Source organism: Somniosus microcephalus, unplaced genomic scaffold (assembly GCF_052327205.1).
Source record: "Somniosus microcephalus isolate GS21.2 unplaced genomic scaffold, FLI_Smic_1.0 unresolved_chr9, whole genome shotgun sequence".
NCBI lineage: Eukaryota > Metazoa > Chordata > Chondrichthyes > Squaliformes > Somniosidae > Somniosus > Somniosus microcephalus.
In genome coordinates, this window is record NW_028225187.1 from 16,255,109 (window position 1) to 16,280,881 (window position 25,773).

Here is a 25,773-nt window from a genome sequence, read left to right on the forward strand (position 1 = left end):
GAACCAGGGGTCGTGGTAGAACCAGGGGTCGGGGGGGATTAGGGGTCGGGGGGGATTAGGGGTCGGGTAGAACCAGGGGTCGTGGTAGAACCAGGGGTCGGGGGGGATTAGGGGACGGGGTAGAACCAGGGGTCGGGGGGGATTAGGGGTCGCGGTAGAACCAGGGGTCGCGGTAGAACCAGGGGTCGGGGTAGAACCAGGGGTCGGGGGGGGGATTAGGGGTGGGGTAGAACCAGGGGTCGGGGGGGATTAGGGGTCGGGTAGAACCAGGGGTCGCGGTAGAACCAGGGGTCGGGGGGGATTAGGGGTCGGGTAGAACCAGGGGTCGCGGTAGAACCAGGGGTCGCGGTAGAACCAGGGGTCGGGGGGGATTAGGGGTCGGGTAGAACCAGGGGTCGGGGGGGATTAGGGGTCGGGTAGAACCAGGGGTCGTGGTAGAACCAGGGGTCGGGGGGGATTAGGGGTCGGGTAGAACCAGGGGTCGCGGTAGAACCAAGGGTCGGGGGGATTAGGGGTCGGGTAGAACCAGGGGTCGCGGTAGAACCAGGGGTCGGGGGGGATTAGGGGTCGGGTAGAACCAGGGGTCGGGTAGAACCAGGGGTCGGGGGGGATTAGGGGTCGGGTAGAACCAGGGGTCGCGGTAGAACCAAGGGTCGGGGGGATTAGGGGTCGCGGTAGAACCAGGGGTCGGGGGGGATTAGGGGTCGGGTAGAACCAGGGGTCGGGGGGGGATTAGGGGTCGGGTAGAACCAGGGGTCGGGGGGGGATTAGGGGTCGGGTAGAAGCAGGGGTCGCGGTAGAACCAAGGGTCGGGGGGATTAGGGGTCGGGTAGAACCAGGGGTCGCGGTAGAACCAGGGGTCGGGGGGGATTAGGGGTCGGGTAGAACCAGGGGTCGGGTAGAACCAGGGGTCGGGTAGAACCAGGGGTCGGGGGGGATTAGGGGTCGGGTAGAACCAGGGGTCGCGGTAGAACCAAGGGTCGGGGGGATTAGGGGTCGCGGTAGAACCAGGGGTCGGGGGGGATTAGGGGTCGGGTAGAACCAGGGGTCGCGGTAGAACCAGGGGTCGGGGGGGATTAGGGGTCGGGGGGGATTAGGGGTCGGGTAGAACCAGGGGTCGCGGTAGAACCAGGGGTCGGGGTAGAACCAGGGGTCGGGGGGGATTAGGGGTCGGGTAGAACCAGGGGTCGGGGGGGATTAGGGGTCGGGTAGAACCAGGGGTCGCGGTAGAACCAGGGGTCGGGGGGGATTAGGGGTCGGGTAGAACCAGGGGTCGGGGGGATTAGGGGTCGGGTAGAACCAGGGGTCGGGGGGGATTAGGGGTCGGGGGGGGAATCCAGGGGGTAGTACTGGGGGTCAGGGAGGGGTCAGAGCACTGTCCTCTTCCCCTGTCCTCTTCCCCTGTCCTCTTCCCCTGTCCTCTTCCCCTGTCCTCTTCCCCTGTCCTCTTCAAAAGAAGAAAAAAAAAACAAACAACAAATCACTCATCCCCTTCAATTTCCGCTCCAGACTCGACTATTCCGACTCTCCCCTGGCCGGCCACCCACCCATCTCCCACCCTCCGTAAACATTACCTCATCCCAAACTCCCGCTCCCGCTGCCCCCGTGTCCTAACTCGCACCGAGTCCCCTTCACCCCCTGTGCTCGCTGACCTACACTGACTCCCGGTCCGGCAACACCTCGATTTCAAAATTCTCATCCTCCTGTTCAAATCCCTCCATGGCCCTCGCCCCCTCCCTATCTCTGTAACCTCCTCCAGCCCCAACAATTCTCATCCCCCTGTTCAAATCCCTCCATGGCCCTCGCCCCCTCCCTATCTCTGTAACCTCCTCCAGCCCCAACAATTCTCATCCTCCTGTTCAAATCCCTCCATGGCCCCTCGCCCCCTCCCTATCTCTGTAACCTCCTCCAGCCCCTACAATTCTCATCCTCCTGTTCAAATCCCTCCATGGCCCCTCGCCATCTCCCTCTCCCTACCTCTGTAACCTCCTCCAGCCCCTACAATTCTCATCCTCCTGTTCAAATCCCTCCATGGCCCTCGCCCCCTCCCTATCTCTGTAACCTCCTCCAGCCCCTACAATTCTCATCTTCCTGTTCAAATCCCTCCATGGCCCTCACCCGCTCCATATCTCTGTAACCTCCTCCAGCCCTAAAATTCTCATCCTCCTGTTCAAATCCCTCCATGGCCTTCGCCCCCTCCCTACCTCTGTAACCTCCTCCAGCCCCTACAATTCTCATCCTCCTGTTCAAATCCCTCCATGGCCCTTGCCTCCTCCCTATCTCTGTAACCTCCTCCAGCCCTACAATTCTCATCCTCCTGTTCAAATCCCTCCATGGCCCTTGCCTCCTCCCTATCTCTGTATCCTCCTCCAGCCCTACAATTCTCATCCTCCTGTTCAAATCCCTCCATGGCCCTCGCCCCCTCCCCCTCCCCCTCCCTATCTCTGTAACCTCCTCCAGCCCCTACAATTACCATCCTCCTGTTCAAATCCCTCCATGGCCCCTCGCCCCCTCCCTATCTCTGTAACCTCCTCCAGCCCCTACAATTACCATCCTCCTGTTCAAATCCCTCCATGGCCCTCGCCCCCTCCCTATCTCTGTAACCTCCTCCAGCCCCTACAATTCTCATCCTCCTGTTCAAATCCCTCCCTGGCCCTCGCCCCCTCCCTATCTTTGTAACCTCCTCCAGCCCCTACAATTACCATCCTCCTGTTCAAATCCCTCCATGGCCTCTCGCCCCCTCCCTATCTCTGTAACCTCCTCCAGCCCCTACAATTCTCATCCTCCTGTTCAAATCCCTCCCTGGCCCTCGCCCCCTCCCTATCTTTGTAACCTCCTCCAGCCCCTACAATTCTCATCCTCCTGTTCAAATCCCTCCATGGCCCTCGCCCCCTCCCTATCTCTGTAACCTCCTCCAGCCCCTACAATTCTCATCCTCCTGTTCAAATCCCTCCCTGGCCCTCGCCCCCTCCCTATCTCTGTAACCACCTCCAGCCCTACAATTCTCATCCTCCTGTTCAAATCCCACCATAGCCCTCGCCCCCTCCCTATCTCTGTAACCTCCTCCAGCCCTACAATTCTCATCCTCCTGTTCAAATCCCTCCATGGCCCTCGCCCCCTCCCTATCTCTGTAACCTCCTCCAGCCCTACAATTCTCATCCTCCTGTTCAAATCCCTCCATGGCCCCTCGCCCCCTCCCTATCTCTGTAACCTCCTCCAGCCCTACAATTCTCATCCTCCTGTTCAAATCCCTCCGTGGCCCTCGCCCCCTCCCTATCTCTGTAACCTCCTCCAGCCCTACGACCCTCCGAGATCTCTGCGCTCCTCCAATTCTGCCCTCTTGAGCATCCCCGATTTCCATCGCTCCACCATTGGCGGCCGTGCCTTCAGCTGCCTGGGGCCCTGAGCTCTGGAATTCCCTCCCTAAACCTCTCCGCCTCTCTCCCCTCCTTTAAGACGCTCCTTAAAACCGACCTCTTTGACCCAGCTTTTGGTCACCTGTCCTAATATCTCCGCATGTGGCTCGGGGTCAGATTGTGTTTGATAATCGCTCCGGTGAAGCGCCCTGGGACGTTTTACTACGTTAAAGGCGGGGTATAGATGGATTTTGTGGTTGCATTATGTGTTTGTAATGTGGTGGAGGGCGGGCCCCTCTGTTTGTCTTCAGCTTTGCCATGTCTCTCGCCGATGAGCTCCTGGCTGATCTGGAGGAGGCGGCGGAGGAACAGGACGAGAGCTTTGTCGACGAGGAAGATGGCGAAGCCATGGACATGGTGGAGGAGGAGATGCAGCTGGACCTGGCTGTCGATTCGGTGAAGAGCATCGCCAAGCTACGGGACAGTAAGCTGGTGAGTGACTGGAGGGGCAGTACTGAGGGAGCGCCGCACTGTCGGAGGGGCAGTACTGAGGGAGCGCCGCACTGTCGGAGGGGCAGTACTGAGGGAGCGCCGCACTGTCAGAGGGGCAGTACTGAGGGGGGGCAGTACTGAGGGAGCGCCGCACTGTCGGAGGGGCGGGTACTGAGGGAGCGACGCACTGTCGGAGGGGCGGGTACTGAGGGAGCGCCGCACTGTCAGAGGGGCAGTACTGAGGGGGGGGCAGTACTGAGGGAGCGCCGCACTGTCGGAGGGGCGGGTACTGAGGGAGCGCCGCACTGTCAGAGGGGCAGTACTGAGGGAGCGCCGCACTGTCGTCGGAGGGGCAGTACTGAGGGAGCGCCGCACTGTCGGAGGGGCAGTACTGAGGGGGGGCAGTACTGAGGGAGCGCCGCACTGTCGGAGGGGCAGTACTGAGGGAGCGCCGCACTGTCGGAGGGGCAGTACTGAGGGAGCGCCGCACTGTCGGAGGGGCAGTACTGAGGGAGCGCTGCACTGTCGGAGGGGCAGTACTGAGGGAGCGCCGCACTGTCGGAGGGGCAGTACTGAGGGAGCGCTGCACTGTCGGAGGGGCAGTACTGAGGGAGCGCGGCACTGTCGGAGGGGCAGTACTGAGGGAGTGCCGCACTGTCGGAGGGGCGGTACTGAGAGAGCGCGGCACTGTCGGAGGGGCGGTACTGAGGGAGCGCCGCACTGTCGGAGGGGCAGTACTGAGGGAGCGCCGCACTGTCGGAGGGGCAGTACTGAGGGAGTGCTGCACTGTCGGAGGGGCAGTACTGAGGGAGCGCCGCACTGTCGGAGGGGCAGTACTGAGGGAGCGCCGCACTGTCGGAGGGGCAGTACTGAGGGAGTGCCGCACTGTCGGAGGGGCGGTACTGAGGGAGCGCGGCACTGTCGGAGGGGCGGTACTGAGGGAGCGCCGCACTGTCGGAGGGGCGGTACTGAGAGAGCGCCGCACTGTCGGAGGGACAGTACTGAGGGAGTGCCGCACTGTCGGAGGGGCAGTACTGAGGGAGCGCGGCACTGTCGGAGGGGCAGTACTGAGGGAGCGCCGCACTGTCGGAGGGGCAGTACTGAGAGAGCGCCGCACTGTCGGAGGGACAGTACTGAGGGAGCGCCGCACTGTCGGAGGGGCAATACTGAGTGAGCGCCACACTGTCGGAGGGGTGGTACTGAGGGAGCGCCGCACTGTCGGAGGGGCAGTACTGAGGGAGCCCCGCACTGTCGGAGGGGTGGTACTGAGGGAGCGCCGCACTGTCGGAGGGGCAGTACTGAGGGAGCCCCGCACTGTCAGAGGGGTGGTACTGAGGGAGCGCCGCACTGTCGGAGAAGCAGTACTGAGGGAGCTCTGGATCCCACGATCACTATTGAAAGGAGAGCAGGAGAGTCCTGGCCAATATTTATCCCTCAACCAACATCACTAAAAATCAGACTATCTGGTCATTATCACATTACTGTTTGTGGGAGCTTGCTGTGCGCAAACTGGCTGCCGCATTTCCCACATTACAACAGTGACCACACTTGGAAAAAGTACTTCGTTGGCTGTGGGGCGTCCTGAAGTGGTGAAAGGCGTGGGAGAAATGCGAGTCTGTCTTTTATTGTCTTCCTTTTTTATTCCAGTTTGCTGAGATTATTTCCAAGATGGGAGACTACATCGGACAGCAACGCAAGACTTCGGAAGGTAAGGAGCCGGTTCAGGGACGTGCAGCCTGGTGCCGGCGCTCCCCGGTAGTGACCGGGAGCCTAAACGCGATCTTTGTATCCTCTGGGGATCGAATCTACCCTCCCACACAATGGGGGTCAAGGGCTGCTCTCTGAGTGACAGCTGTGGCGCAGTGGGGAGCACTCTGTCATCGTGAGTCATAAGAACAAAATTAGGGCACATGGATATGGGGGAGAAGGCAGGGACAGGGTACTGAGTTTGGATGATCAGGCTCATGATCGGCATTGAATGGCTGGAGCAGGCTCGAGGGGCCGAATGGCCTACTCCTGCTCCTATCTTCTATTGATACAGATTGTGAATAGACAATCTGTATCAATAGAAGATAGGAGCAGGAGTAGGCCATTCGGCCCCTCGAGCCTGCTCCGCCATTCAATGCGATCATGGCTGATCATCCAAACTCAGTACCCTGTCCCTGCCTTCTCCCCATATCCCTTGATCCCTTTAGCCTTAAGAAATATATCCAACTCCTTCTTGAATATATTTAATGAATTGGCCTCAACTGCCTTCTGTGGTAGAGAATTCCACAGGTTCACCACTCTCTGGGTGAAGGAATTCCTCCTCATCTCAGTCCTAAATGGCTTACCCCTTATCCTTAGACTGTGACCCCTGGTTCTGGACTCCCCCGCCATCGGGAACATCCTTCCTGCATCTAGTCTGTCTAGTCCTGTCAGAATTTTATAAGTTTCAATGAGATCCCCTCTCATTCTTCTAAACTCCAGCGAGTACAAGCCCAATCGACCCAATCTCTCCTCATACGTCATTCCTGCCATCCCAGGTATCAGCCTGGTGAATCTTTGCTGCACTCCCTCCATGGCAAGAACATCCTTCCTCAGATAAGGCGACCAAAACTGCACACAATACTCAAGGTGTGGTCTCACCAAGGCCCTGTACAACTGCAGCAAGATATCCTTGTTCCTGTACTCGAATCCTCTCGCTACGAAGGCCAACATACCATTTGCCTTCTTAACTGTCTGCTGCACCTGCATGCTTACCTTCAGCGACTGGTGCACAAGGACACCCATTGAGTACAATTATTTGGGTGAGGGGACTAAATGTTAAAAAAACATTACTAGCAAAATGAATGGGACTAAAAGTCGATAAATCCCAAGGACCGGATGACCTACATCCTAGGGTTTTGAAAGAGGTGGCCATTGGAATAGTGGACGCATTGGTTGTCATCTTCCAAAACTCTATAGATTCTGGAACGGTTCCTGCAGATTGGAGGATAGCAAATGTAACCCTGCTATTTAAGAAAGGAGGGAGAGAGAAAACAGGGAACTACAGACCTGTTAGCCTCACATCAGTAGTTGGGAAAATGCTGGAATCTATTATAAAGGATGCAATAACTGGGCACTTAGAAACTAATAGTAAGATTGGGCAGAGCCAACATGGATTTATGAAAGGGAAGTCCTGTTTGACAATCCTATTGGAGCTCTTTGAGGATGTAACTAGTGGAGTAGACAAAGGGGAACCAGTAGATGTGGTGTATCTGGATTTTCAGAAGGCCTTCGATAAGGTCCCACACAAGAGGTTGGTGAACAAAATTAGGGCCCATGGAATTGGGGGTAATATACTAGCATGGATTGAGAATTGGTTAACAGACAGGAAAAAACAAAGAGTGTGGATAAGCGGGTCTTTTTCAGGATGGTAGGCTGTGACTAGTGGGGTACCGCAAGGATCGGTGATTGGGCCCCAGCTATTCACAATCTATATCAATGATTTGGATGAGGGGACTAAATGTAACATTTCCAAATTTGCTGATGATACAAAGCTAGGTGTCAGTGTCAGTTGTGAAGAGGATGTGAAGAGGCTTCAAGGGGATCTCGACAGGCTCAGTGAGTGGGCAAGAACATGGCAGAGGGATTATAATGTGGATAAATGTGAAGTGATCCACTTTGGTAGAAAAAACAGAAAGGCAGAGTATTTCCTAAATGGGGAAAGATTGGGGAATGCAGATGCTCAAAGGGACCTGGGTGTCCTTGTACATGAGTCACTGAAAGTGAATGTGCAGCAAGCTATTAGGAAGGCAAATGGTATACTGGCCTTCATTACAAGAGGATTTGAGTACAGGAGTAAAGAAGTCTTACTCCAATTATATAGGGCCTTGGTGAGACCACACCTGGAGTACTGTGTACAATTTTGGTCTCCTTATCTAAGAAAGGATATACAGGTACACTATCCCTTATCCGAAAGCCTTGGGACCAGCTGAGTTTCGGTTTTCAGAATTTTTCGGATTTCAGAAGGTATTATTATAAGACTGGGAAATTTGTATTTAATAAATTTTAAAAGTTCAGGCTACCTTTTGCGACTGTTCCGTGTCTCATTCCCCTTCCTGCTTCTCTGGAAAGCCGGATATCGGCTGACTCCTACTAAGCTGGCCCGCAAATCAGGTCGGGGGGGGGGGGGGTGGGGGAAGAAAAGAATATCGGACGGGCCGCGGTTCAGGTCAGGGGGGGGTGGTGGGGGGAGAGAAGAATATCGGACGGGCCGCTGTATTGTTGGGTTCACTCTCCCGGTACCTCCTTCACACTGCCCGGCTCGGCCTGCAATCTCCTACCCAGGAGGGAACTCTGTGACCCTCTGCCCTGCTCAGCGTAAGTCGTGCGCCACTCTGGTCATGTCGTGCGCACGACTTACGCTGAACGAAAAAAACTTTCGGTTTTTAGAGGTTTTCAGTTTTCGGAAGTTCGGATAAAGGATAGTCTACCTGTACTGTGTACAGTTTTGGTCTCCTTACCTAAGGAAGGATATACTTGCCATAGAGGGAGTGCAACGAAGGTTCACGAGATTGCGGGCCTGTCGTATGAGAAGAGATTGAGTAAACTAGGCCTGTATTCTCTTGAATTCAGAAGAATGAGAGGGGATCTCATTGAAGCATACAAAATTATTACAGGGCTTGATAGGGTGGATGCTGGGAGAATGTTTCCCTTAGCTGGGGAGTCTAGAACCAGGGGCCACAGCCTCAGGATAAAGGGTCGACCATTGAGGACTGAGATGAGGAGGAATTTCTTCACACAGAGGGTGGTGAATCTTTGGAATTCTCTGCCCCAGAGGGCTGTGGAGGCTCAGTCATTGGGTATATTCAAAACAGAAGTCGATAGATTTCTGACTAGTAAGGGCATCAAGGGATATGGCGACAGGGCCGGTGAATGGAGTTGAGGTCGATGATCAGCCATGATCTCATTGAATGGCGGAGCAGGCTCGAGGGGCCGAATGGCCGACTCCTGCTCCTAATTCTTATGTTCTTATAAGAATTAGGAGCAGGAGTTGGCCATTCGGCCCCTCGAGCCTGCTCCGCCATTCAATAAGATCATGGCTGATCCGATTACTCCACATTCCCGCCTACCCCCAATAACCTTTCACCCCCTTGCCTATCAAGAACCTATCTATCTCTGCCTTAAAAATATCCAAAGACTGTGCTTCCACCGCCCTGAGGAAGAGAGTCCCAAAGACTCACCACCCTCTGTGGAAAAAAAATTCTCCTCATCTCTGTCTTAAAGGGGCCACCCCTTATTTTTAAACAGTGCCCCCCTAGTTCTAGATTCTCCCACAACAGGAAACATCCTCTCCGCATCCGCCCTGCCCAGACCCCTCCGGATCTTCTATGTTTCAATCAGTCTGCTGAACCTTCGCTGCACTCCCTCTCATAGTCAGAACGGCACAGAAGGAGGCCATTCGGCCCAGCGAGTCCGTGCCGGCTCTCTGTAGAGCAATCCCAGTCAGTCCCATTCCCCCGCTCTATCCCCGTAGCCCAGCAAGTTTGTTTCCCTCAAGTGTCCATCCAGTCTCCCCTTGAAAACATCGAGTGTCTCCGCTTCCACCACTTCCGTCGGCAGCGAGTTCCAGGTCCTCACCACTCGCTGCGTAAAAAAAGTTTTTCCTCACATCCCCCCCCGTATCTCTTGCCCAGAACCTTAAATCTGTGTCCCCTAGTCCTTGTACCATCAACTAGTGGGAACAGCCTTTCCCTGTCTAGCCTATCCCGTCATAATCTTGTACACCTCTATCAAATCACCCCTCAACCTCCTTTGCTCTAATGAAAACAAATCCAGCTTCTCCAACCTGTCCTTGTAGCCAAGATCCCCATCCCCGGAATTATTCTGGTAAATCTCCTCCGCACCCTCTCAAGGGCCTTCACATCCTTCCTAAAGTGTGGTGACCAGAACTGGACGCAATACTCCAGTTGTGGCCTAACCAGCGCTTTATAAAGGTTCAGCATAACTTCTCTACTTTTGTACTCAATACCTCTATTTATGAAGCCCGAGATCCCATATGCTTTGCTAACCGCTCTCTCAATATGTCACGCCACCTTCAGGGACCTATGCACATTAACTCCCAGGTCCCTCTGTCCCTGCACACTCTTTAAAACTGTGCCATTAAGTGTATATTGCCTCTCCTTGTTCCTTCTACCAAAATGCATCACCTCACACCTCTCTATTAAACTCCATCTGCCACCTGTCTGCCCATCCTGCTAGCCTTTCTATGTCCAGTTGCAGTCGATTGATATCATCCTCACTGTTTGCCACACCCCCAAGTTTGGTGTCATCATCAAATTTAGAAATTCTACTCTGTATTCCAATATCCAGGTCATTTATATATTTTACAAAAGCAGTGGCCCCAGCACTGACCCTTGGGGAACACCACTTTCTACCATCCTCCAGTCTGAAAAACAGCCATTTCCCACAACTCGCTGTTTTCTGTCCTTAAGCCAATTCCTTATCCAAGCTGCCACTGACCCACCTCTTCCATGAGCCTCAATTTTGTTAACCAGCCTTCTATGTGGTACTTTGTCAAACGCCTTCCGAAAACCCATGTAGACAACATCCATTGCATTCCCTTCATCAATCCCCCCCGTTACTTCATCAAAAAATTCAATTAGATTAGTCAAACACGATCTGCCTTTTACAAATCCGTGCTGGCTCTCCTTAATTAGCTTAAACCTCTCCAAGTGCCCATTCATTTTTTCCTTGATTATTGTTTCTAAAACTTTACCCACCATGCTATGGCATGTATATCCTTCCTTAGGTAAGGAGACCAAAGCTGTACACAATACTCCAGGTGTGGTCTCGCCAGGGCCCGATATAATTGCAGTAAGACGTCTAATATTATTATCTGAACGGCAATAGATTGGGAGAAGGGGAAGTGCAACGAGACCTGGGTGTCCTTGTGCACCAGTCGCTGAAGGTAAGCATGCAGGTGCAGCAGGCGGTTAAGAAGGCAAATGGTATGTTGGCCTTCGTAGCGAGAGGATTCGAGTACAGGAACAAGGATGTCTTACTGCAGTTGTACAGGGCCTTGGTGAGACCACACCTTGAGTATTGTGTGCAGTTTTGGTCGCCTTATCTGAGGAAGGATGTTCTTGCCATGGAAGGAGTTCAGCGAAGATTCACCAGACTGATACCTGGGATGGCAGGAATGACGTATGAGGAGAGATTGGGTCGATTGGGCTGGAGTTTAGAAGAATGAGAGGGGATCTCATTGAAACTTACAAAATTCTAACAGGACTAGACGGACTAGATGCAGGAAGGATGTTCCCGATGGCGGGGGAGTCCAGAACCAGGGGTCACAGTCTAAGGATAAGGGGTGAGCCATTTAGGACAGAGATGAGGAGGAATTTCTTCACCCAGAGAGTGGTGAACCTGTGGAATTCTCTACCACAGAAGGCAGTTGAGGCCAATTCATTAAATATATTCAAGAAGGAGTTGGATATATTTCTTAAGGCTAAAGGGATCAAGGGATATGGGGTGAAAGGAGGGACAGGGTGCTGAATTTGGATGATCAGCCATGATCGCATTGAATGGCGGAGCAGGCTCGAGGGGCCGAATGGCCGACTCCTGCTCCTATCTTCTATGTTTCTTTACTCTTATACTCAAATCCTCTTGTAATAAAGGCCAACATACCATTTGCTTTCCTAACTGTTTGCTGTCCCTGCATGTTAACTTTCAGTGACTGGTGTACAAGGACACCCAGGTCCCTCTGAACACCAACCTTTCCCAATCTCTCACCATTTAAAAAACACTCTGCTTTTCTATTTTTCCTACCAAAGTGGATAACTTCACATTTCTCCACGTTATATTCCATTCGCCGTGTTCTTGCGCACTTACTTAGCCTGTCTATATCCCCTCGAAGCCTCCTTGCATCCTCCTCACAGCTTAAATTCCCACTCCAGAGCCTGTTTCTGTGCTGTATATTCTGTGTAATTATTTGCCTGTCTGTCTGTCTCTCCCCTCAGTAACTGGACCAGTAGAATCGGACCCGGAGTACAAACTTATTGTCGACGCTAACAATTTGACCGTGGAGATCGACAACGAGATCAGTGAGTTACCGGTTTGCATTATTGGGCAGTCTGACCTACTCTGCTTATAGGGCCGGAGCTCATGGCCAGAGAGACCAGAACTGTGCACAGTGCTCCAAGTATGGTCTGACCAAGGTATATGGAGACCAGGACTGTGCACAGTGCTCCAAGTGTGGTCTAACCAAGGGATATGGAGACCAGGACTGTGCACAGTGCTCCAAGTGTGGTCTAACCAAGGGATATGGAGACCAGAACTGTGCACAGTGCTCCAAGTGTGGTCTAACCAAGGTATATGGAGACCAGAACTGTGCACAGTGCTCCAGGTGTGGTCTAACCAAGGTATATGGAGACCAGGACTGTGCACAGTGCTCCAAGTGTGGTCTAACTAAGGTGTATATGGAGACCAGAATGTGCAGAGTTCTGCCAACAGGTTAAAGGCGGTTCGATGTTTTCAGGCTGAGAGTTTAATTAATCGCCTCGTTGTTTTGCCTGCTCAGATATCATCCACAAATATGTACGCGATAAATACTCCAAGCGATTCCCGGAGCTGGAGTCACTGGTTCCCAACGCATTGGACTACATCCGGACAGTGAAGGTGAGGCTCCGAGTCAAAGTTCTGCCGTGTCCTAACTCGCACCGAGTCCCGTTCACCCATCACCCCCTGTCCTCGCTGACCTACACTGGCTCCTGGTCCGGCAACGCCTCGATTTCAAAATTCTCATCCTCCTGTTCAAATCCCTCCATGGCCCCTCGCCCCCTCCCTATCTCTGTAACCTCCTCCAGCCCTACAATTCTCATCCTCCTGTTCAAATCCCTCCATGCCCCCTCGCCCCCTCCCTATCTCTGTAACCTCCTCCAGCCCTACAATTCTCATCCTCCTGTTCAAATCCCTCCATGGTCCCAAGCCCCGTCCCTATCTCTGTAACCTCCTCCAGCCCCTACAATTCTCATCCTCCCTCCTGTTCAAATCCCTCCATGGCCCTCGCCCCCTCCCTATCTCTGTAACCTCCTCCAGCCCTACAATTCTCATCCTCCTGTTCAAATCCCTCCATGGCCCTCGCCCCTCCCTATCTCTGTAACCTCCTCCAGCCCTACAATTCTCATCCTCCTGTTCAAATCCCTCCATGGCCCCTCGCCCCCTCCCTATCTCTGTAACCTCCTCCAGCCCCTACAATTCTCATCCTCCTGTTCAAATCCCTCCATGGCCCTCGCCCCCTCCCTATCTCTGTAACCACCTCCAGCCCTACAAACCCTCCGCGATCTCTGCGCTCCTCCAATTCTGCCCTCTTGAGCATCCCTGATTTCCATTGCTCCACCATTGGCGGCCGTGCCTTCAGCTGCCTGGGGCCCTGAGCTCTGGAATTCCCTCCCTAAACCTCTCCGCCTCTCTCCCCTCCTTTAAGACGCTGCTTAAAACCGACCTCTTTGACCCAGCTTTTGGTCACCTGTCCTAATATCTCCTTATGTGGCTCGGGGTCAGATTTACGTTCCTGTGAAGCGCCTTGGGACGTTTTACTACGTTAAAGGCGCTATATAAATACAAGTTGTTGTTTGAGGCCTTCCACGTTCTGGAGGCTCGAGCCTCATAAATCGCTCGTTTCGGCCTTGTTTGTGGGATCTTGTGCACAAAATGGCTGCCGGGCACAAAATGGCTGCCGCTGTTGACTACATAACAGTGATTGCGCTTCAGAGCGATTCGTGGTGCGTCCAGGGGTTTGAGGTGTGTTCGGGCAGTAGATAAACGTCTTTCACCTGTTAACGTTTGCCAAATCGACCGAACTGTACCCAGAATGTACCCCGTTTCCCCCAGAACCCTTCAGATAAGATGTCGTTCAGCCATTTCTTTTTAATAAAAATTATTTTCCCCTTTTTCACTCCAAGGAACTCGGGAACAACCTGGACCGGTGCAAGAACAACGAGAACCTCCAGCAGATCCTGACCAACGCCACCATCATGGTTGTGAGCGTCACAGCCTCCACCACCCAGGGGTAAGGACACCTTCTGTCTGTCCGTCTGTCAGACAGGGCTGTAGTTTGACCGTGCAAGGCCAGGTCAGTTACGTGGAGAAGCTGGGATTGTTCTCCTTAGAGCAGAGAAGGTTAAGGAGGAGATTGACCAGAATGGTACCAGGGATGAGGGACTTCAGTGATATGGAGAGACTGGAGAAGCTGGGGTTGTTCTCCTTAGAGCAGAGAAGGTTAAGGGGAGATTGACCAGAATGGGACCAGGGATGAGGGACTTCAGTGATGTGGAGAGACTGGAGAAGCTGGGGTTGTTCTCCTTAGAGCAGAGAAGGTTAAGGGGAGATTGACCAGAATGGTACCAGGGATGAGGGACTTCAGTGATATGGAGAGACTGGAGAAGCTGGGGTTGTTCTCCTTAGAGCAGAGAAGGTTAAGGGGAGATTGACCAGAATGGGACCAGGGATGAGGGACTTCAGTGATGTGGAGAGACTGGAGAAGCTGGGATTGCTCTCCTTAGAGCAGAGAAGGTTAAGGGGAGATTGACCAGAATGGGACCAGGGATGAGGGACTTCAGTGATGTGGAGAGACTGGAGAAGCTGGGGTTGTTCTCCTTGGAGCAGAGAAGGTTAAGGGGAGATTTGATAGAGGTGTTCAAAATCATGAAGGGTTTTGATGGAGTAAATAAGGAGAAACTGTTTCCAGTGGCAGGAGGGTCGGTAACCAGAGGACACAGATTGAAGATAATCAGCAAAAGAACCAGAGGGGAGATGAGAATGTTTTTACGCAGAGAGTTGTTGTGATCTGGAACGCGCTGCCTGAAAGGGCGGTGGAAGCAGATTCAGTAGTAACTTTCAAAAGGGGAATTGGAGAAATACTTGAAGGGGTAAATTTTGCAGGGCTGTGGGGAACGAGCGAGGGGGGAGTGGGACTAATTGGAGAGCTCGACCCAAAGAGCCGGCACAGGCACGATGGGCCGAGTGGCCTCCTCCCGGGCTGCAGGGATGTGGGAGTCACGCGGGTCTGGTCTGTGTTTGATTGACGCTCTGCAGGCAGACCCTGTCGGACGACGAGCTGGGGGTGATCATGGAAGCCTGTGACATGGCGTTGGAGCTCAACCAGTCGAAGCACCAGATCTACGACTACGTGGAGTCCCGCATGTCCTTCATCGCGCCCAACCTCTCCATCATCGTGGGAGCCTCCACTGCCGCCAAAGTCATGGGTGAGTGCCCGGGGCGGGGGGGGCTGTTGGCGGGGGTGTCTCGCTCTCTTCACTAAAGGTCGTTGTGGAGTATCTTAAACCAACGCTCGACACAAGGGCCTTGATTTTCCTGGAGCCGTGAGGCGGGCTTTTAGGTGTGTGGGGACTAAAATCCCGAATCCGGGGGTCCCGACACCATCCCGCCCAAAACCCGCCTCCACGTAAGTTTCAGAGGAGGTGGGTACCCGCCCCGCACTGGGACCCGCCTCCCCCGAGGCGGGAAGGGATTAGTGCCACGGTGGCATAGTGGTTAGCACTGTTGCCTCACAGCGCCAGGGACCCGGGTTCGAATCCGGCCTCGGGTGACTGTCTGTGTGGAGTTTGCACATTCTCCCTGTGTCTGCGTGGGTTTCCTCCGGGTGCTCCGGTTTCCTCCCACAGTCCAAAGATGTGCAGGTTAGGTTGATTTGGCTATGATAAATTGACCCTTAGTGTTAGGGGATTAAATGCGTGGGGTTACGGGGATAGGGTGGGATATGTGTCGGTGCAGGCTCGATGAGCCGAAATGGCCTCTATCTGCACTGTAGATTCTGTGATACCTGCCTGTTAACCGGTAGTTAACAGGCAGTTTTTAGCCTAATCCCTATTTTGAGGGGCGTCGTGTGGGATTCCCGACGGCTCCAAACCACGCCAGGTTAGAGCAGGCGGGCCGTCGGGTTGAAGGACTTGGAGGGGTCGCGATGTCGGTGTTCAGGTGAGTGATGGGTGCATGAGTGCAAAGGTAAGTGTGTTTGGTGTGTCTAAAGAAGTTTAAATTACCTGTACTTACCTTAACAGCCTTTCTTTCTCTAGGTTTCGGGAGTCCATCACTCAGCCGGCACTGAAAGCAGAATGGCTGCGATCTGTCAAAAGTGACAGCCTTCAGCTTTCTGTGCCGGCGAGATTTCTAACTGAGTCTGTGTAGAAGGACTCAGGTTGGAAGTCAGACTGTCAGTGTTTGACAGCTTCAAACAGTCTGTGACTGGGCGGGCTCAACAAGGTCAGTCAAGGGAAAATCGCGTGGATTGGCCGGACGTCGATTGTAGGCGGGACTAAAACCCGAACGTTGTAGTCCCGCCTCCTTCCCGACTGCTGAATGAAAATCCAGCCCAAGGTTTTCAGATCGATAGTCAAGTTGTCTTTATTACCCCAAATTGTTACAGCAAACACTAGGTGAAGAAAGTTCTCCTCAACTCCCCTCTAAACCTTCTCCCAATTACTTTCAATCTCTGCCCTCCCAGTTATTGACCTCTCTGCTAAGGGAAATAGGTCCTTCCTTATCCACTCTATCCAGGCCCCTCATCATTTTATACACCTCAATTAGGTCTCATCTCAGCCTCCTCTGTTCCAAAGAAAACAACCCTCAGCCTATCCAATCTTTCCTCATCGCGAAAATTCCCCAGCCCTGACAACATCCTCCGTAAATCTCCTCTGTACCCCGCTCCAGTGCGATCACATCACCAGAACATTCGGAGCAGGAGTCGGCCATTCGGCCTCCTCGATCCTGCCCCGCCATTCAATAAGATCATGGCTGATCCAATCTTGGCCGAAACACCACTTCCCCCCGCGCTCTCCCCACACCCCTTGACTCCCTTACCGTTCAAATGTCTTGTCAATCTCCGCCTTGAATATATTCAATGACCCCGCTTCCGCAGCTCTCTGGGGAAGAGAATTCCAAAGATTCACCGCCCTCAGAGAAGAAATTCCTCCTCATCTCTGTCTCAAATGGGCGCCCCCTTATTCTGAAACTATGCCCCCTAGTTCAAGATACCCCTGTTGTGGAGTACCTTAAACCAACACTCGACACAAGGTTTCCAGATCGATAGTCAAGTTGTCTTTATTACACCAGTGGCGAAACAGTCTGCTCTGTCTTTAGCCGGACTTCTCCAACTTGTGACAGCACACACTACATTTTTATACATTAAAATACTATTGGCCGGCTCATGCATTCTATATACTCGCTGGAGTTTAGAAGAATGAGAGGGGATCTCATTGAAACTTATAAAATTCTAACAGGGCTAGACAGACTAGATGCAGGAAGGATGTTCCCGATGGTCGGGGGAGTCCAGAACCAGGGGTCACAGTCTAAGGATAAGGGGTAAACATAGAAACACAGAAGATAGGAGCAGGAGTCGGCCATTCGGCCCCTCGAGCCTGCTCCGCCATTCAATGCGATCATGGCTGATCATCCAAATTCAGTACCCTGTCCCTGCCTTCTCCCCATATCCCTTGATCCCTTTAGCCTTAAGAAATATATCCAACTCCTTCTTGAATATATTTAATGAATTGGCCTCCACTGCCTTCTGTGGTAGAGAATTCCACAGGTTCACCACTCTCTGGGTGAAGAAATTCCTCCTCATCTCTGTCCTAAATGGCTTACCCCTTATCCTTAGACTGTGACCCCTGGTTCTGGACTCCCCGGCCATCGGGAACATCCTTCCTGCATCTAGTCTGTCCAGTCCTGTTAGAATTTTATAAGTTTCAATGAGATCCCCTCTCATTCTTCTAAACTCCAGCGAGTATAAGCCCAATCGACCCAATCTCTCCTCATACGTCATTCCTGCCATCCCAGGTATCAGCCTGGTGAATCTTTGCTGCACTCCCTCCATGGCAAGAACATCCTTCCTCAGATAAGGACAGAGATGAGACGGAGATGAGGAGGAATTTCTTCTCTCGGAGGGCGGTGAATCTTTGGAATTCTCTGCCCCAGAGGGCTGTGGAGGCTGGGTCATTGAATATATTTAAGATGGAGATGGACAGATTTTTGAACGATAGGGGAGTCAAGGGTTATGGGGAGCGGGCGGGGAAGTATAGTCCAGGCCAAGATCAGATCAGCCATGATCTTATTGAATGGCGGAGCAGGCTCGAGGGGCCGAATGACCCACACCTGCTCCTACGTCTTATGTATGTTCCACACCTCTCAAAATAATAGGGGGGGGTTTGAGGGGCTGTAGAAAGGGGGCAATCCTAAGAAATAGGAGCAGGATTCAGCCCCTCGAGCCTGCTCCGCCATTCAATAAGATCATGGCTGATCTCCGACCTCATCTCCACCTCCCCGCCCGATCCCCATATCCCTCGATTCCCCGAGAGTCCAAAAATCTATCGATCGCAGCCTTGAATATACTCAATGACTGAGCCTCCACAGCCCTCTGGGGCAGAGAATTCCACAGATTCACCGCCCTCTGAGTGAAGAAATTCCTCCTCATCTCAGTCCTCAATGGCCGACCCCTTATCCTGAGACTGTGACCCCTGGTTCGAGACTCTCTCCAGCCCAGGGGGAAACAGCCTCTCAGCATCTACCCTGTCAATCCCCCTCAGAATCTTAGACCTTTCAATGAGATCACCTCTCATTCTTCTAAACTCGAGGGAATGTAGTCCTAGTCTATTCGATCTTCCCTCATAGGACAATCCCCCCCATCCCAGGAATCAATCCTCTCCGCAACCCCCTTGAAATAATCGGGGGAGCGAAGGGCTGTTAGAGAGGGGGTAAAGTCGCCCCAAAGCCTTTCCACCATCTACAAGGCACAAGTCAGGAGTGTGATGGAATACTCTCCACTTGCCTGGATGAGTGCAGCTCCAACAACACTCGAAGCTCGACACCATCCAGGACAAAGCAGCCCCGCTTGATTGGCACCCCATCCACCACCTTAAACATCCACTCCCTCCACCACCGGCGCACCGTGGCTGCAGTGTGTACCATCTACAAGATGCACTGCAGCAACTCGCCAAGGCTTCTTCGGCAGCACCTCCCAAACCCGCGACCTCTTCCACCTAGAAGGACAAGGGCAGCAGCTGAATGGGAACACCACCACCTCCAAGTTCCACATCCAAGTCACACACCATCCTGACTTGGAAATATATCGGCCGTTCCTTCATCGTCGCTGGGTCCAAATCCTGGAACTCCCTCCCTAACAGCACTGTGGGAGCACCTTCACCACACGGACTGCAGCGGTTCAAGAAGGCGGCTCACCACCACCTTCTCAAAGGCAACTAGGGATGGGCAATAAATGCTGGCCTCGCCAGCGACGCCTACATCCCATGAACGAATTTTTTTTAAAAATTGATCCTCTCCTCTCTCCCTCAACCCCCGGGGGATCCCGGTCTTCTCATTGTGAGGGGGTAGATGGGTTCACATCTGTAGACACCCCCAGAGGCATACCGTTACCGAAGTGCGAAACCCCGGTAGGCGGAGTGTTGGCAGGTCATTCCAGCGTTGGGGAGGAGGGCAGTCCCAACTGATCCCCCTCCCTCATACGCGCGCACGGTTAACCCCCCTGAGGGGTAGGAGGTCCGGATTTGGGGGTGGGCTGGCGTTCCGGAGAATCGCTGATGTCCCTTTCCTTTTCCTTCCTTCCGCCCCTCCCCAGGTATCGCGGGTGGCCTGACCAACCTGTCCAAGATGCCAGCCTGCAACATCATGCTGCTGGGGTCCCAGCGCAGGAACCTGTCCGGATTCTCCAGCACGTCGGTGCTCCCCCACACCGGGTACATCTACCACAGCGAGATCGTGCAGTCGCTGCCCCAGGTAAGGAGGCGTGGGCACAGCTTTCTCCCTCCTCCGCGACCGCCCCCCCCCCCCCCCCCCCGTCCCTCTGCTCCCTGCCTCCCCAGCTCCCGCACCCCCCACTCCGCCCCCTACGATTGTCCATCGCTCTCAACCGTCTACTCCCCCTTCTCTCCTCCCCGCCTGACTGTCCCCCCCCCCCCCCCTGCGCGCCCCAAACCATCTGCCCCTCCTCATCTCGCCCATCAGACAGTCCCCGCCCCCCCCCCCCCCCCAATTCCCCTGGGGCCGTCCTCCTCTCCCAGCTCCAGTTCCCCTTCCCCCCCCCCCCCTCCGAACCAGTCACCAGTTCCCTTTCCACCACCGCCGCTCTAACCCGCTCTCCTCTCTCCCCCGCAGGATCTCCGCAAGAAGGCCGCGCGGCTGGTGGCCGCCAAGTGCACGCTGGCCGCCCGTGTGGACAGCTTCCACGAGAGTACGGAAGGAAAGGTAAACTTAGAACCATAGAAGATAGGAGCAGGAGTAGGCCATTCGGCCCCTCGAGCCTGCTCCGCCATTTAATGAGATCATGGCTGATCATCCAAATTCAGTACCCTGTCCCTGCCTTCTCCCCATATCCCTTGATCCCTTTAGCCTTAAGAAATATATCTAACTCCTTCTTGAATATATTTAATGAATTGGCCTCTACTGCCTTCTGTGGTAGAGAATTCCACAGGTTCACCACTCTCTGGGTGAAGAAATTCCTCCTCATCTCTGACCTAAATGGCTTACCCCTTATCCTTAGACTGTGACCCCTGGTTCTGGACTCCCCCGCCATCGGGAACATCTTCCCTGCATCCAGTTTGTCTAGTCTTGTTAGAATTTTATACGTTTCCACGAGATCCCCTCTCATTCTTCTAAACTCTAGTGAATACAGGCCTAGTCGACCCAATCTCTCCTCATACGACAGTCCTGCCATCCCAGGAACCAGTCTGGTGAACCTTCGCTGCACTCCCTCTATGGCAAGTATGTCCTTTCTTAGGCAAGGAGACCAAAACGGCACCCAGTACTCCAGGTGTGGTCTCACCAAGGCCCTCATGTCCCTCGTCTCCCGGGTGTCTCCTTGATTCTCCTGAACCAATCACTGGCTGACACCCAAGCCCAAAATCCAATCCTAAAGATGCCAGGCCCGCTGCACCTTGGCTTGTGCGGGCTCTAGTCAAGACCCCCCCCGCCTTGCCTCATCTGTGTTTTGACCCAGACTCGTATCTCGAGTACCACAAAAACCCCACAGTGCAGATAGAGGCCATTTCGGCCCATCGAGCCTGCACTGACACATATCCCGCTCTATCCCCGTAACCCCATGTATTTAATCCCCCTAACACTAAGGGTCAATTTATCATAGCCAATCAACCTAACCCGCACATCTTTGGACTGTGGGAGGAAACCGGAGCACCCGGAGGAAACCCACGCAAACACGGGGAGAATGTCTGTGTGGAGTTTGCACAGTCACCCGAGGCCGGATTCGAACCCGGGTCCCTGGCGCTGTGAAGCAACAGTGCTAACCACTATGCCACCGTGCCAGTAGTTCTGACAACACAGATGGATCGTGCCCGTGCTGCTCGCTGCGAGAGGCCTACTTTTTAAAATTTACTGCAGATATCTTAACATTCTAGTACAGTGGCAGCTACCACTGACCTTGGCTCCCAGGCTAGCTGCACTATTCGACTGTGGCAATCCTCACTCTCAGCCCATGCTCCCTGGGTTACAACTTGCTCAGACTTTTAATTATAAGCAAAAAGGGTTACCTGGAATACTCTCCACTTGCCTGGATGAGTGCAGCTCCAACAACACTCGAGAAGCTCGACACCATCCAGGACAAAGCAGCCCGCTTGATCGGCACCCCGTCCACCACCTTAAACATTCACTCCCTCCACCACCGGCGTACCGTGGCTGCAGTGTGGACCATCTACAAGATGCACTGCAGCAACTCGCCAAGGCTTCTTCGGCAGCACCTCCCAAACCCGTGACCTCTTCCACCTAGAAGGACAAGGGCAGCAGGCGCCTGGGAACACCACCACCTCCAAGTTCGACTCCCAGTCTCACACCATCCCGACTTGGAAATATATCGGCTGTTCCTTCATCGTCGCTGGGTCCAAATCCTGGAACTCCCTCTCTAACAGCACTGTGGGAGCACCTTCACCACACGGACTGCAGCGGTTCAAGAAGGCGGCTCACCACCACCTTCTCGAGGGCAATTAGGGATGGGCAAACATAGAAGATAGGAGCAGGAGTCGGCCATTCGGCCCCTCGAGCCTGCTCCACCATTCAATGAGATCATGGCTGATCATCCAAATTCAGTACCCTGTCCCTGCCTTCTCCCCATATCCCTTGATCCCTTTAGCCTTAAGAAATATATCTAACTCCTTGAATATATTTAATGAATTGGCCTCCACTGCCTTCTGTGGCAGAGAATTCCACAGGTTCACCGCTCTCTGGGTGAAGAAATTCCTCCTCATCTCTGTCCTAAATGGCTTACCCCTTATCCTTAGACTGTGACCCCTGGTTCTGGACTCCCCGGCCATCGGGAACACCCTTCCTGCATCTAGTCTGTCTAGTCCTGTTAGAATTTTATAAGTTTCAATGAGATCCCCTCTCATTCTTCTAAACTCCAGCGAGTATAAGCCCAATTGACCCAATCTCTCCTCATACGTCATTCCTGCCATCCCAGGTATCAGCCTGGTGAATCTTCGCTGCACTCCCTCCATGGCAAGAACATCCTTCCTCAGATAAGGCGACCAAAACTGCACACAATACTCAAGGTGTGGCCTCACCAAGGCCCTGTACAACTGCAGCAAGACATCCTTGTTCCTGTACTCGAACCTTCTCGCTACGAAGGCCAACATCCCATTTGCCTTCTTAACCGCCTGCTGCACCTGCATGCTTACCTTCAGCGACTGGTGCACAAGGACACCCAGGTCTCGCTGCACTTCCCCTTCTCCCAATCTATTGCCATTCATATAATAATCTGCCTTCCTGTTTTTGACACCAAAGTAGATAACCTCGCATTTATCCATGTTATACTGCATCTGCCACGCTTCTGCCCAATCACCTATCCAAATCATACTGGAGTTTCTCGGCATCCTCCTCACAGCACACACGCCCACCCAGCTTTGTGTCATCTGCAAACTTGGAGATATTACATCTAGTTCCCTCGTCTAGATCATTTATGTATGTATATATATTGTGAATAGCTGAGGTCCTAGGACCGATCCCTACGGTACCCCATCACTTCACGGACTGCAGCGGTTCAAGAAGGCGGCTCACCACCACCTTCTCAAGGGGCAGCTCGGGATGGGCAATAAATGCTGGCCTTGCCAGCGACGCCCACATCCCAAAAACGAATAAAACAAAACATAATTCAGGTTACCATTCCATAGAATTAATTCTTACACGATTATCAATCCATTACTGATAAGATATTCATGATTATAAGATATTAAGTCAAGTATTCTAAAAACAAACTAATTCCCACCCGCTTCCCAAACGAACGAAGTGGAAAGTAATGGGCTGGAAACTTCGGGAAAGCCGTAAACCACAAACCCCACCCACTCCTCCATCTCGCGTTAAACCGTCGGTGTCGGACTTGACCCCCCCCCTCGCCGCGCCTTTGAACTTTCACCCCTCTTACAGGTGGGCTACGACTTGAAGGAGGAGATCGAGCGGAAGTTCGACAAGTGGCAGGAGCCCCCCCCAGTGAAGCAGGTCAAGCCGCTGCCCGCTCCGCTGGACGGTCAGCGCAAGAAGCGAGGAGGCCGCAGGTGAGGCCGCCATCGCGAGTCGTGGGGCGGTAACGTGACGTGGGATTTAATACCCCCCACCCACACCAACCATACGCCAGGCGACGGGTTAATGTGTGTACGCCGATTGCATTGATGCTGCCTGTTGTGTATGTACCTTTAAGAGAATAACTGGTCTCAGACTGGCAGTGACCACCCCTGTATAAAAGGCGCTAGTAAGCCTCTAGTTTCAGTTTCCTGATTTGACTCCTTTCAGTAAAGACTTGTTTTGTTCAACTCCTGCTGTCCGTGTCTCAATCATTCACGGACATAATACTGGCGACGAGCAGATACGAACTTACCTACAGTCTGCACCACCTCCTGGGATCCATTCCTGCAGCGAAGTGAGCAGAGGTCGAGGCCAGAAGGAAGAAAGAAGCAGTAGAAACGGGCGTCGACCGTGGGCATCCGCCCCTGAGTCAGCGGAGTTGAAGATTGCTGGAGAAGCTGTCGAGAGCGGGGCTTGGTTCCTGTCGACGGTGCTTCAGCTAATCGGGCTGGTGGCAGGTAGTACACTGATCCTTCCTGGGCTGCGGCGGTCGCGAACTCGAGCGGGTGGCTTGCAACGGGGCCGAGCAGCGTTGTCGGGAAGAGGAGCGAGAGAGGGTGGAGCACACAGGGCGCGGCCGGTGCTACGAAGCCGGGCTGCGTATAGACCCGAGAAGAGGGAGGCAAGAGTCCCACAGGGTTGTTCCACGACGGGAAAATAATAAAAAAAAGAAATATTAAACGCACAGGAAACCGCGAGGAGCTGCAGGTTGCAACGGAAACCGCGGAAAGCAGCGCTAGCAACAGCAGGGAAGAAGGCAAAAGCGTGGGAGGCGCCATCTTAATCAGCGGGGAAGAAGGCAAAGCGCGGGAGGCGCCATTTTGTTAAATCGGGGAAGAAGGCAAAGCGCGGGAGGTGCCATTTTAGATTTTCAAGATGCCGAAGACTGGCAGTATCAATGCCTTTGATAATACAATAGAGGACTGGACCACGTATGTGGAAAGAGTCGAGATATATTGCGAAGCAAACGAAATAGCCGATGAGAAAAAGGCATTGGTATTGCTAAACTTAATGGGCGCTAGAACGTACGGCCTATTGCGGGACCTGATTACTCCAGCCAAACCGAAGGCGAAGAGTTTTAACGAAATTGTTGCTGTCCTACAGGAACACCTAAACCCTGTTGATAGCCGAAAGATTTAAATTCTACAGGAGAACTCAGCATAAAGATGAGAGCAATGCTGAGTACCTTACGGAACTACGCAAGCTATCAAAGCACTGCCAGTTCAGAGCAGGACTGGCAGATACACTACGGGACAAATTTGTCTGTGGACTAGCACTGTTGTCTCACAGCGCCAGGGACCCGGGTTCGAATCCGGCCTCGGGTGACTGTCTGTGTGGAGTTTGCACATTCTCCCCGTGTTTGCGTGGGTTTCCTCCGGGTGCTCCGGTTTCCTCCCACAGTCCAAAGATGTGCAGGTTAGGTTGATTGGCTATGATAAATTGACCCTTAGTGTTAGGGGGATTAAATACGTGAGGTTACGGGGATAGGGTGGGATATGTGTTGGTGCAGGGGTTACGGGGGTCGGGTGGGATATGTGTCGGTGCAGGCTCGATGGGCCGAAATGGCCTCTATCTGCACTGTGGGATTTCTGTGATGACTCCTGAGTGAAGGAACACAGAAGAAATTACTCTCGGAGAAAGAGCTGACGCTAGATAAGGCTTTCAGCGTGGCAGTATCGTACGAAGCAGCAGCCAGGGGAGCTGCGGAAATTCAACAAAAGCCACAGGAATACGGCACCCACGAAATGACACGGGGAGTTGCAAAATGTTATCGCTGCGGCAGAACTAACCATGACCAGAAGGAGTATTTCTCTTTTTTCAATACAAGCTTGAATTCTGTGGTGTAGTGGGGATAGTTGGTAAATAAAGCGCCCTAGAGCATACCTGTAACTGGGGTATTGAATAAATTTTTAAAGTAATTAAAGGGGTAAGTCATGGCAGGAGAGTTCAGACCCGTGCTCTGCTCCTCCTGCTCTATGTGGGAAGTCAGGGATGCTGCCAGTGTCCCTGATGACCATGTGTGCGGGAAATGCATCCAGCTGCAGCTACTTGTAGACCGCATTGCGGCGCTCGAGCTGCGGGTGGATGAATTTTGGAGCATGCGCGATGCTGAAAGGCTCGTGGATAACACGTTTAGCGAGTTGTGCACGCCTCAGGGTAGGGCAGCACAGGGGGTGACCATCAGGCGGAGCAACAAAGGCAGGCAGGTAGTGCAGGGAACCCCTGCGGACATCCCCCTTTCAAACAAGTATACCACTTTGGATACTGTTGAGGGGGATGACTCACCAGGGGAAGGCAGCAGCGGCCA

At 53.3% G+C, this 25,773-nt stretch overlaps 1 protein-coding gene across 1 annotated transcript in view; it reads left to right on the plus strand.

Annotated features, from left to right (window-relative positions):
• prpf31 (PRP31 pre-mRNA processing factor 31 homolog (yeast)) overlaps positions 1-25,773 on the plus strand; it is a 47,253-nt gene that overhangs the window by 1,786 nt on the left and 19,694 nt on the right. Inside the window, exons 2-10 of the mRNA XM_085979541.1 lie at positions 3,668-3,848; positions 5,496-5,556; positions 11,831-11,914; positions 12,391-12,488; positions 13,775-13,881; positions 14,907-15,076; positions 19,462-19,619; positions 19,998-20,087; positions 23,271-23,398. Coding sequence (XP_085835667.1) covers positions 3,675-3,848; positions 5,496-5,556; positions 11,831-11,914; positions 12,391-12,488; positions 13,775-13,881; positions 14,907-15,076; positions 19,462-19,619; positions 19,998-20,087; positions 23,271-23,398 — 1,070 coding nt within the window. The 5' untranslated portion in view covers positions 3,668-3,674. The remainder of the gene's footprint in view (positions 1-3,667; positions 3,849-5,495; positions 5,557-11,830; positions 11,915-12,390; positions 12,489-13,774; positions 13,882-14,906; positions 15,077-19,461; positions 19,620-19,997; positions 20,088-23,270; positions 23,399-25,773) is intronic.